Below are 10,802 nucleotides of genomic sequence, written 5' to 3'. Positions count from 1 at the left end.
CAGGGGCAGGCCAGAGGAAGCTGAGAAGGGAGGGAATGCAGTACGTGAATACCTGTGTGGTCTACTTGTGCTGTCAATCTGGAGAGTGGACTCGAAGAGGTCGATGATGGGCTTAAGGGGCCACAGCAAAAGCCTGCTCAAGCAAACTTGTGTAATTTGCTGTGTTGTGAAAGAGAAGACTCCAGAGCCCTAAGATCTTGGTGGCCTCCTCAAATTTGAGCCCCCTTAATGAACATACCAACACTCCCTTCAGAGGGCCCATCCTAGACAAACTGTTGGTGTCCGCGGAATATTGTGTGCATTAGCTTAGTGGGGCCTCCAGACAGGGCCCCATCTCAAGCTACCTCTAAAACTGTGACAGGGTGGGCGCTGTCTGGTGGAGGAGTTTGAGCTGAATGGGCAGAGGTATCCACGTTCAAATGCCTCCTGGCTTCCGGCCAAGCAGCTGGCAGGTTCATCCCTCTCCCCAGGGTCCTCATAAACACCACTTCCGGACCTCCTGTCTCCATGTGGGCTCTTCCTGCCGGGATTTCTATTCTCATGCCTGCCCTTTCTCTGCAGAGCTTTCTCCCGCTCGTCGCGAGCCTTATTTCGCTCTCTTCTTCTCCCTATGTGATTCTGCTCCCCTCCTTCCCTCCACCCTTGACTTCTCTCCCTAGCTATCTCTCAAGAGTCCTGGAATGGGTCTCCCTCGCCATCTCCCATGCCGGCTATATCTCCCCCTGCCATAGCTCTCACCCCTGCACCTCATTCTTTGTATTCCTCTCGCACTCCCGGTCTCCCCAGCATCTCTCCTCCCCCGCCTGGCTCTGGCCTCCCCCTGCCTCCCCATCTTAAGACTCCTCCCCCTAGCTCCTCTCCCCTCCCCTCCCTCCACCTCACTCCACTCCCTGCCTGCATGCCACGGTTTCTTTCCACCGTGGGGGTCTCTGAGCCTTCCATTCTCCTCTCCGCCTGCCTTCTCCCTCACCTCAGGGGTAGCGAACCCCCTTTTTTTCTGCCTGAGCATCCTCGCACCACCCCCACTGCCACTGACTCTCTCCCCACCCTCTCCTCTCCGCTTCTCTCTGCCCCTTTAAATCTGCCTGGCCCAGCCTCCCCCTTGATGCTGGGTTTGGAGCAAACATTGATTTGTGCTGGGATGGAATTGGAATTTTGATTTTTTTTTTCCTCTCCCAACCATAAGAAGAAAAAAATAAAAACACCCCTTCTTGATAGCCCCCTCCCCTTTCCCATCCAGCCCCCAGCTCCTCTTCGCTGTCTCCGTTCAAGACAGATTTTTTTCCCCCTACACTTATTCTCATCCCCTCCACCCTGCCACTACCTCACCCCCCACACTAGCCTGCACCTTCAGCCGAGGAAAAGGGACTCTCCCATAGCTCCCCCACCTTCCTTCTCTGGGTTGTAGCAGTCTCTCCGGAAGGGAAGGGGGCTTGGCTTGTCCTGGTGAGGTGTGAGTGGAGGGACCCTGCCATGGAAACTGCGCCTGGGAGGCAGCCTGAGCCCCAGCACACATGGTGAGTAACCTGTCCCCTCCCTTTCGCCAGTCTGCCCATCCCTACCCTCATCCCCCACCCCACCCCCAACATCCCCATTCTACCATCGGCCCACCTGGGGCCGGCTTTCTAGCTAGCTACATTTTTACCCCCTTGCCTCCCCCGCACCCGGGTTTGCTAGCGGAGCCAAAGAATCCAGGCAGAGGGGTCCAAATCGCCAGGAAAGCAGGTGTCGGAAGACCCTGCCCTGGCCCCTCCCAGGTCCCCCACCTCCAACTGCCATCCACGCTCCACACTCTGGGGTTCTGGGTTGGAAAAGTAGGACTCGGGATCAGCGCTGGGACCCCAAGTCCCGGGAGGCGCCCTCTACAAGTTGGGAGGGATGGGAAAGCCCCCTTGCCCTCACCGCTTGGGAGCTGCTAAAAGATGCTGCCTAGGGGGGATGGGAGGAGGGCTGGAGGGCGGTGCTGATGCCCTAAAGCTACCGGCAGGGGAGCGGCTGGCAAAGAAGGGGACCTCGCTTTCCACTTGCCTCGCTCTCCACTTGCACCCCTCTTTCTCCGCAGCCACTCAGGATGAGGGTCCGGCCCTGCCTGCCCGCGCTGGGGCCCCTCCGCCCAGCCCCGGTCTAACTGCCCCCGCCCCCAAGCCTCGCCCGGCCCCCAGGCCCCCAGCCGGCTCTCCAGCCCCATGATGCGCTGAGCTGCCGGGGGGCTGAGGCCGCGCCAACTACATGCATGTCCCCCGGGGGCAAGTTCGACTTTGACGACGGGGGCTGCTACGTGGGGGGCTGGGAGGCGGGGCGGGCACATGGCTACGGCGTGTGCACCGGGCCCGGCGCCCAGGGAGAGTACAGCGGCTGCTGGGCTCACGGCTTCGAGTCGCTGGGTGTCTTCACGGGGCCCGGCGGACACAGTTACCAGGGCCACTGGCAGCAGGGCAAGCGCGAAGGGCTGGGCGTGGAGCGCAAGAGCCGCTGGACCTACCGCGGCGAGTGGCTGGGCGGGCTGAAGGGGCGCAGCGGCGTATGGGAGAGCGTGTCCGGCCTGCGCTACGCCGGGCTCTGGAAGGACGGCTTCCAGGACGGCTACGGCACCGAGACCTACTCGGATGGAGGTGCGGGGCCCGGCCCACTACTGTCTGCCCGTCCGCGTGCGCCTCCCGTCGGCCTGGGGCGCGTGTGCTTCCCCAGCCTTCCGCCTTCCACGCCCTGCTATTCCCATCCTCCATCCTCCTTCCCCAGCCATATGCGTGCGGTGCGCCAGCCTTCTGTTTCCAGTATTGCCGTCCGTCCCTCACACCATCCCCCAGCTCAGGACCCCAACCTCCATCTTCCTGCCTCTCCCACCACCACAACCACCACCACCATACTCATAACAAACTCATTTGACAGTTTTTCTTCCTGCTTCTCTCTCATTCCAACCTGCCTGCCCTTTCCACCTGCCTGACCCCTCGCCACTTAACCTGTAATCTTCAAGTCAGCTTGTAGCCTGCTGTCCTGCTTGCCTGTCACGTGCCTTTTTTACACACTGCCACCTGTCAGCTTGAGCATCACGGTCTCTGAGCCACCTGTCCTTCATATACTCCAGCCTGCCCGTTTCTCTGCCTTTCCCCAGTCCACTGACATTGCCAAAATCCACGTGTTTATGCTACTCTAGTTGTTTTCATCTGCTCTTCCACACCTTCCAACGAAGCCTGGCCTGTTCTTTCCCAGACCTCCGCACTCCCTGCTTCCACCTGTCACTTGAGCTTCCAAGGGCTTTGGGGCTACGAATTAGTGGGTTTGGGAGCCCACTGAAATGTTCTGACTCTTTCACTCCTATACACCCACAGGCACTTACCAAGGCCAGTGGCAAGCCGGGAAACGCCACGGCTACGGGGTGCGCCAAAGTGTACCCTACCACCAGGCGGCGCTTCTGCGCTCACCCCGCCGCACCTCCCTGGACTCCGGCCACAGCGACCCCCCGACGCCGCCTCCACCCCTACCCCTACCAGGAGATGAAGGAGGCAGCCCAGCCTCCGGCTCCCGAGGCGGCTTCGTGCTGGCGGGGCCAGGGGACGCCGACGGGGCGTCTTCCCGTAAGCGCACCCCAGCAGCAGGTGGATTCTTCCGCCGTTCACTGCTGCTCAGCGGGCTCCGGGCTGGTGGGCGCCGCAGCTCCCTGGGCAGCAAGAGGGGATCTCTACGCAGCGAGGTGAGCAGCGAAGTGGGCAGTACAGGACCCCCGGGCTCCGAGGCCAGCGGGCCCCCAATCCCAGCTCCACCTGCCCTCATCGAGGGCTCAGCCACTGAGGTGTACGCCGGTGAGTGGCGTGCGGACCGGCGCAGTGGCTATGGAGTGAGCCAGAGATCCAACGGGCTGCGCTACGAAGGCGAGTGGCTGGGCAACCGACGCCACGGATACGGGCGCACCACCCGGCCCGATGGCTCCCGTGAGGAGGGCAAGTACAAGCGTAACCGGCTGGTACACGGGGGACGTGTCCGCAGCCTCCTGCCTCTGGCCCTTAGACGGGGCAAAGTCAAGGAGAAAGTGGACAGGGCTGTCGAAGGTGCCCGTCGAGCTGTGAGTGCTGCCCGCCAGCGCCAGGAAATTGCGGCTGCCAGGTGGGCATCTGGTGCACAGATCCAACTTGGGTTGAGAGGAGAGGTTCCTCTGGGTACTAACCACACTTAAGAGAGAACCAAGACCCAAGCTCTACAGCCTATTGGGGAAACATGAGCAGGCCTGTGTCCAGATAGTTGTAGCCCTAGGACTGAGGGTGTTTAAAACTGAGGCTATAGGTGGGTGTGGGTGTAACCGTGGGTGGCTGAGTGTTGGGGCGGGGGGCGGGGTAGTAAGACAATGCCACAGTCTATTGTGTGAATATGTGCACCTATAGACTCCTTGGTGCGTGACTGGCACAGTGAACGCTGCTTTGTACAGGCCCTGAAACCTCTTGGTTGCCCTGGTCTTCTTGCTTAGCTCATTCAGCCTTCAGGCCTCAGACTACTAGCTTCCATCCTGGACAAAACACTATAGACCTTTCCTCACTAGTTTCCAGCCTGACTTTATTTCAGCCTTGGCTGTAGTCTATTTCTAGCTTTTGAGGAGGTCTGGTTTTTACAGCTGAAATCTATTCTCTACCCACTTTGCCTGCTCTGGCTTCTTTTACTCAGATCTGAAGGGAGGAGTCTTGCCTCTAAAGAAGATTTGTCTTTCAGTAAATAAGATTACATTTCCACGCATCAGAGTCTTGTTAGCTAAAGCAGTAAAGTCCAGAAAGACTACAAGACAGGTGTGGGGCCCGGCGCGGTGGCACACGCCTTTAATCCCAGCATTCAGGAGGCAGAGGCAAGCAGATCTCTTGAGTTCGAGGCCAGCCTAGTCTTCAGGGCTACTTTCAAGATAGCAAGGACTACACAGAGAAACCCTGTATCAGGAAAAAAATTTAAGTAACAAGTAAAATGATTTTTAATAACATATTATTATTTAAGCCATATTTCCAAAATTTTTATCCTTTCAAACAGCAATGTAATTTGCATTCCTTCTGGATTCTTTAAAATGTTGCATGTAGTTTTTTCACTTATATCATTTCTGGTTGAGAGCAGCCACATTTTAAGTGCGTAATAGTTCTGTGAGATAGCACAGATCTAAAAATAGCCAAAATTGGTTTGGAATGAGAGTCAAGGACCCTTGCTTTATGGAATTCACACATTTGAATGTTTACGTATTGTGCTCTTTAGTGAGGTAATGAGGGTTGAGGGTACTTCAGAGGGCATGAGGATAGGCCTAAATATGAGTCAAGAACTTGCACGATGGGCAAGTTGTTGTATACGTGCCCATGTGTGAATATGCTTAAGTATGACCATGTCAAATCCTGAGTAGATGACTGGGCCAGAGAATGTGTCTGTAGTTGTGTCTGGCTGTATGGATCCTAGAATCTAGGCCTTAAGCCAGGGCAGAGGGAGATCAGAGCATCATGGAACGTTTTGGGCTAGATAGGGTGGAGGCATGTGCAGGGGGTGGGGGGAATACTGATCTCACTAACTAGAAGATCAGGCAGTGGGAAGAAGATGCTGGCTGGTCTCCCCAGCAACAGGCTTGGCAACCCTGATTGGCTGTTGGCTGCCATGGAAACAGCAGAGCCTCAGCAGCAGGTGCATCCACCAGGTAGCTTGAGTCCAGCCTGATGCCTGAGCACATACCAAATCTACTGCTTAGACTTAATAATCCACATCCTCAATGTCTAAAGCCACAGGCTTTTGTGGCCATCAACAGAACTCAGTGCAACCGAAGAGTGAAGCTCAGATCTGTTCAGAACCCAGCTCAATTCCAGGTCAGGGTTAGTCATAAACGTTATAAAAACCCTTAGTACAACAGGGTTATCTGATGTCCCGCCAAGTAAGCTTTAAAGCACTTAACACACCAGCTATGAAGGAAGAGGGCTGTCCATATGTCCAAGGTATACAATAGGAAGTTCACCAAAAATTACAGTGGATCTCACCAACCACCAGTTACAAACTGCCTTTCTTAAATGGATTTAAAAAAAAAAAAAAGCCCATGTCCAAAAGGAGCCATGAGTCTTAATCCAGTCAGACCATAGCAAATGCACCTGATTGTTTCTGCTCCTTTGTGCCTGACTTCAGTCTGGATTATAAAAGCAATTGGATGATTCTAAACCACCTAATAGCAGAGGGTGTTGAAACGGGAGGAGGATTGAGGAAGCATCTGAAAAAAAAAAGAACTGAGAAACGGTAATGGAGCAAGGACAAGCATCCTTTAAAGTGAACTGAGCACAGGGAGCAGGCTAGGAAAAAAAGCGGGGCACAGAAGGAGGCTGAGGCTCTACACAGGTGTAATGTGAGAAGCTAACATCTACACTGGGTGTCAGGGCATGCACTGGTAGGGAAGGGAATCATATGGAGAGAGAGAGACAGAGAGAGAGCCAGAGAGAGAGACAGAGAGAGAGAGAGAGGAGAGAGCACTTCTCTTATTCCAGCTCTAAGCTGGACATAGCAGCTCGCCTTTAGCCCCAACACTTGGAAAATAGAGGCAAAAAAAAAAAAAAGGAGTCTTGGCTACATAGTGCGTTTGAAGCCAGTCTAGTCTATGTGAGTTTGAGAAAGAGGGACTTGTAGATCTCAGAGATGTGTTGGAGTTGGGGGAGGCAGGGACAGGAACAGAGGAGAAGAATGTGATAACAGAAGCCAAACAAAAGCAAGATGAAAACTTTTCCTTCCAGGAAATCTAGACTGGTCTAAGTGGAATGAAATAACCAGGGCTTGCAGTGGGGAGTGGATGACACAGAGGAATGGATGGTTGAAGAAGGTGGTTGTGGTGGGTGCTGCTAGAACAGGATAAGGTACTGACTGGATGGTGTCTCACATCCCCCAGGAAGGAGTTTGACACTCCCCAGCGGGCCGGAGGGGTTGGTAGAAGTCAGAGGTGCTAAGGCAGTAACAGGGCTGCCAGGGAGTTGCCGAGAAAGCAACAGCTCAGTAAACAGAAACAGTGGAACACAGCATCAGTGGAACACAGAGTTGGGAGGGGAGCGGGCCCTGCCGCTGGAAGAAGTGTTACTACCGGGACATAAGGGTGGAACAGTGTGAGAGCAAGGGGGTGGAGGGGTGACAGTGTACAGCCCTGGACTAAGTGAAGAACCCAGCCCTGAAGGATGACAACAGCTGGCTTTGTGCAGAGGGATGAGGACCCCAGAGGTAGCTCAAACCAGTCAAATGTGATGTAGTGGGACTGGGTAAGGGGCTGGCACATCAGAGCATGAGTAAATTGATGTGGGGGAAGGTCGGCCAAGACCCTGTTCCTGGGACCCAACAGGGCAGCAGACGCCCTCCTAAAAGCAGTGGCAGCCAGCAGCGTCGCGGAGAAGGCTGTGGAGGCTGCGCGGATGGCCAAGCTGATAGCCCAGGATCTACAACCCATGTTAGAGGCCCCAGGTGAGGTGTGGGTATCCTGTGGGAGGGGCAAGTTCCCAGCGAAGCTGGAGAGGCTCACGGGATGGGGTTGGGGGCATGGAGATCTGGAGGTTGGGGGGGGAAAAACAAGGGTGGAGGGTGTCTTGGAGGTAGAACCAAGGATGTATGAGGCAGGGTAATGGAAGGTTGGAGGTATCCAGAACCCTGGACAGTGCTAATCCTAGCGCTGCAGCCTCTCTGGCTCCTGGCCCCCACTGATTCCTAGCTGTTCCCGCCCAGGCCGCAGACCCAGACAGGACTCAGGAGGTTCTGACACAGAGCCTTTGGATGAGGACAGCCCTGGGGTATACGAGAATGGACTGACCCCCTCAGAGGGCTCTCCGGAACTACCCAGCAGCCCCGCCTCCTCCCACCAACCTTGGCGAGCCCCTGCCTGCCGGAGTCCACTGCCTCCTGGAGGGAACTGGGGCCCCTTCTCCAGCCCTAAAGCTTGGCCCGAGGAGTGGGGGGGTCCTGGTGAGCAGGCAGAGGAACTAGCTGGCTATGAGGCTGAGGATGAGGCTGGGGTGCAGGGTCCAGGACCAAGAGATGGTTCCCCACTTCTCGGAGGCTGCAGTGACAGTTCAGGAAGTCTTCGAGAGGAGGAGGGGGAAGACGAAGAGTCCTTGCCCCAACTGAGGGCCCCAGGAGGCTCAGAGTCTGAGCCTGTCACCACGCCAGTTTTGAGGGGCCTGTCTTCAAGGGGTCCTGATGCTGGGTGCCTGACAGAAGAGGTTGAGGAGCCTGCTCCCACCGAGAGGCCTGCCCAGCCGGTGAGATACCCCTCCCCTTTGTGTCCTCTTCAAAGCCCCGCCTGCCCAGCATCCCTCCAGACTTCGGTATAATCCCCTGAGGGGCTTCAGTTTCCACCCAGCTTCCTCTCTGCCTGGCCGGTCTTGGACCATATCCACTTTATAAAAAAGATAACTTTCCAGCTCAAACGAACCTTGGCGTCCAGCCCTCCCAGAGGACAGCTAAGAATCAGACCTCGAACACTTAAGTAACCTGGCCCTAGTTACAAACTAATAATTAATGGTAGAATCAGAGCACTTTTTCCTGTTCTCCTTCCACATCATTTCCAGCCCCAGTTTCCTGCTCCACCCCCACCACCCCCCACCTCCATACTTTCTCTCTTTGGTGCCCAGAAATAGGAAAAAATTGTTCCTCCCAACCCTCACTCTCCCTCCCTCTCCTGAGAAAGGGGGGGGGGGTGCAGACAGAAAATCGAGAGAGGTGGAGTTTTTCCTCCAGAACCCTCTGCTCTGATTGGATTCCAGGCCTTCTCCCATCTCCTAGCAACCACATCCTCCCTCACCCCTTCCTCCCTCTGCCTTACTGCAGTACTGGCTGCTGCTGCCAATGTCTGCTGCTAAGGCCAGGCACCTTCTGCCTTGCCCACATGATACACTGAGGGATGGGGAGAGCGGCGGCGGTGGTGGTGGTGGGTGGGTGGAGGCACTGCCTGCTATCTTCAGAGTATGAGGGCAGGGCCCTGCATAGAAGCGAGGTCCTTCAGAGCCTGAAACAAGGGTGTGTTCCTCTGCTCTCACCTGTGTGGGGAGGTGTCTGGGACCCTTCAGCTTTGCTGATAAAGCCAGAGCAGGGAGGTGGGACCTATGCTTGCCTTCCGGGACTGAATCTGCTTCACTCTCTGTCTCTTTAGGGAGCTGCCAACCCCCTGGTGGTGGGAGCCGTGGCCTTGCTGGACCTCAGCCTGGCCTTCCTGTTCTCCCAGCTCCTCACCTGAGGCAACATCCTGGCTTCCTTCGGGTTCTGGCTGCCTGCCTCTGCACCCACTCTGACCTTCGACCTGCCTTCTCTTCTCTCCTCCTCCACCCACTTGTGTTTTCCCCTATCTCCGGGGCCCCTTTCTTTTGGTCTCTCGCTTCTTCCTTCCCTCTATTCTTTGAGATGGTCTCATTTATTCTGGACCCGTCTCTGGTCTTCCTGGTTTTTCTTTCCCACCCTGACCCCTTCTCTCTCTAGATTGTTTACATATGAAGGGCTGTTCTCTCTCAGAGTTGCTCTCTCCTCTGAGATACACAAATCTAAGTCAGACCATTGCCCCCCCCCATGTCCTCCCCAACCTTTTCTTTGAATCAAAACTTCACCAAGGGTGGGGGTTTGGTGTCCTGAGGAATCTCCTGGAATCTGAGTGGAGGGGAGAAAGGAAATGCATAAGAAGTGATTGGGTGGCCAGACAAGGCACTGCCTGAGCCACTTGGGGCTCACTGGCCCCAAGGGAAAGCTGCAGGAAAAGTACCCTCCACTCTTACCTCCCAGAACCTACCTAAGTTCTTGCCTACTTTGATCTTCCCTGAGGGAGAAAAGGGGAGCGAACAACAGGAAACTCCCCGTGCTCCCTCTCCTGCCCTCCTCAACCAGTCCCTCTCCCAACCACCAAGGATGGCACGCCAAGCCAAGAGTATTGAGAAAAGCAACGAAAAACCATCTGGTGCAACCAAGCCCGCCCCTCTTCAGATTCTGCCACTCACCTCTCTACCCTTCTCTGCCCCCCTGAAAATTTATTTGGTTGGTCTGGACTCACTTGTGGCCTTTGATTAAATTCCTAAGGGGACTGAAGAAGACATTTCTGCAGAGGGTTAGAGGCGCTGCAGCAAGCGAGGACCCCAGTCCTCAGCTCTGACAGTTGTGGGGCGAACACGTTGAGGGCTGAAGGGCAGCAGATGCTGTCACAAGTCTAGTTTCTAACCCCTCGCGTAGACTCCTGCGAGATGGGAGCTAACGGGGAATCAGAGGAAGCCGCTGCCCCACACAGGGCAGGGCAGAGGTGGGTGTCAACCCCGGACGAGAGTTGGGGGGAGAGCCTGTTTGAGATTATGGCTGATCCCTGGGACTAACTTTCCCTCTGGGGACAGAAAGCTGTACAAGAGGGGACTGTGGAACCCCGGGGGACTTTCCTACCCTGCATGAGGCAGAGGCAAGCTGCCTGCCAATCAATCCCTTCCTCAAGGAATGGCCTTGCCCAGGAATGCCCACCACACACACACTCTTCTTATTTTTCTAGTCAACCTCTGTTTACTCCCTGGCCTGCCTTCCTCCTGCCTCCCTTCCTTCCTTCCTTCTCAATCTTTACTTCTGATTTCTATTTCATGGAATTTGGGATTGAAGTTATACAACAGTGCCGCCAACATCAAGTCTTGCAGGAAAAAAAAAATAACAAAGAAATTTAACAAAAAAAAGTATATTAATAAAAAAGTTCCAAAAAGGGGGGGACTGTCATCTCCTTTGGGGTGCGATGGCTTCTGACTCAAGCTCTCTGAGTGCCACCTGGTGGGGTGGATGAAAAGTGAGGCCCCTGGGGGAGCCACAATCATGGAACAATTCTAGGC

At 55.3% G+C, this 10,802-nt stretch overlaps 1 protein-coding gene across 1 annotated transcript; it reads left to right on the top strand.

Moving 5' to 3' along the window:
* Nucleotides 1-572: 572 nt before the first annotated feature.
* On the top strand, nt 573-10,682 carry Jph4 (junctophilin 4). Its single transcript, NM_177049.5, has 6 exons — nt 573-1,517; nt 2,063-2,612; nt 3,330-4,101; nt 7,313-7,431; nt 7,690-8,222; nt 9,113-10,682. Exons 2-6 carry the CDS (start codon nt 2,234-2,236, stop codon nt 9,194-9,196), a joined length of 1,887 nt encoding a protein of 628 aa, NP_796023.2. The 5' UTR covers nt 573-1,517; nt 2,063-2,233; the 3' UTR covers nt 9,197-10,682.
* Nucleotides 10,683-10,802: the final 120 nt, after the last annotated feature.

This window comes from Mus musculus, chromosome 14 (genome assembly GCF_000001635.26).
Source record: "Mus musculus strain C57BL/6J chromosome 14, GRCm38.p6 C57BL/6J".
NCBI lineage: Eukaryota > Metazoa > Chordata > Mammalia > Rodentia > Muridae > Mus > Mus musculus.
Note: the sequence above shows the minus strand (reverse complement) of the source record. Positions and strands in the feature narration are given on the sequence as shown.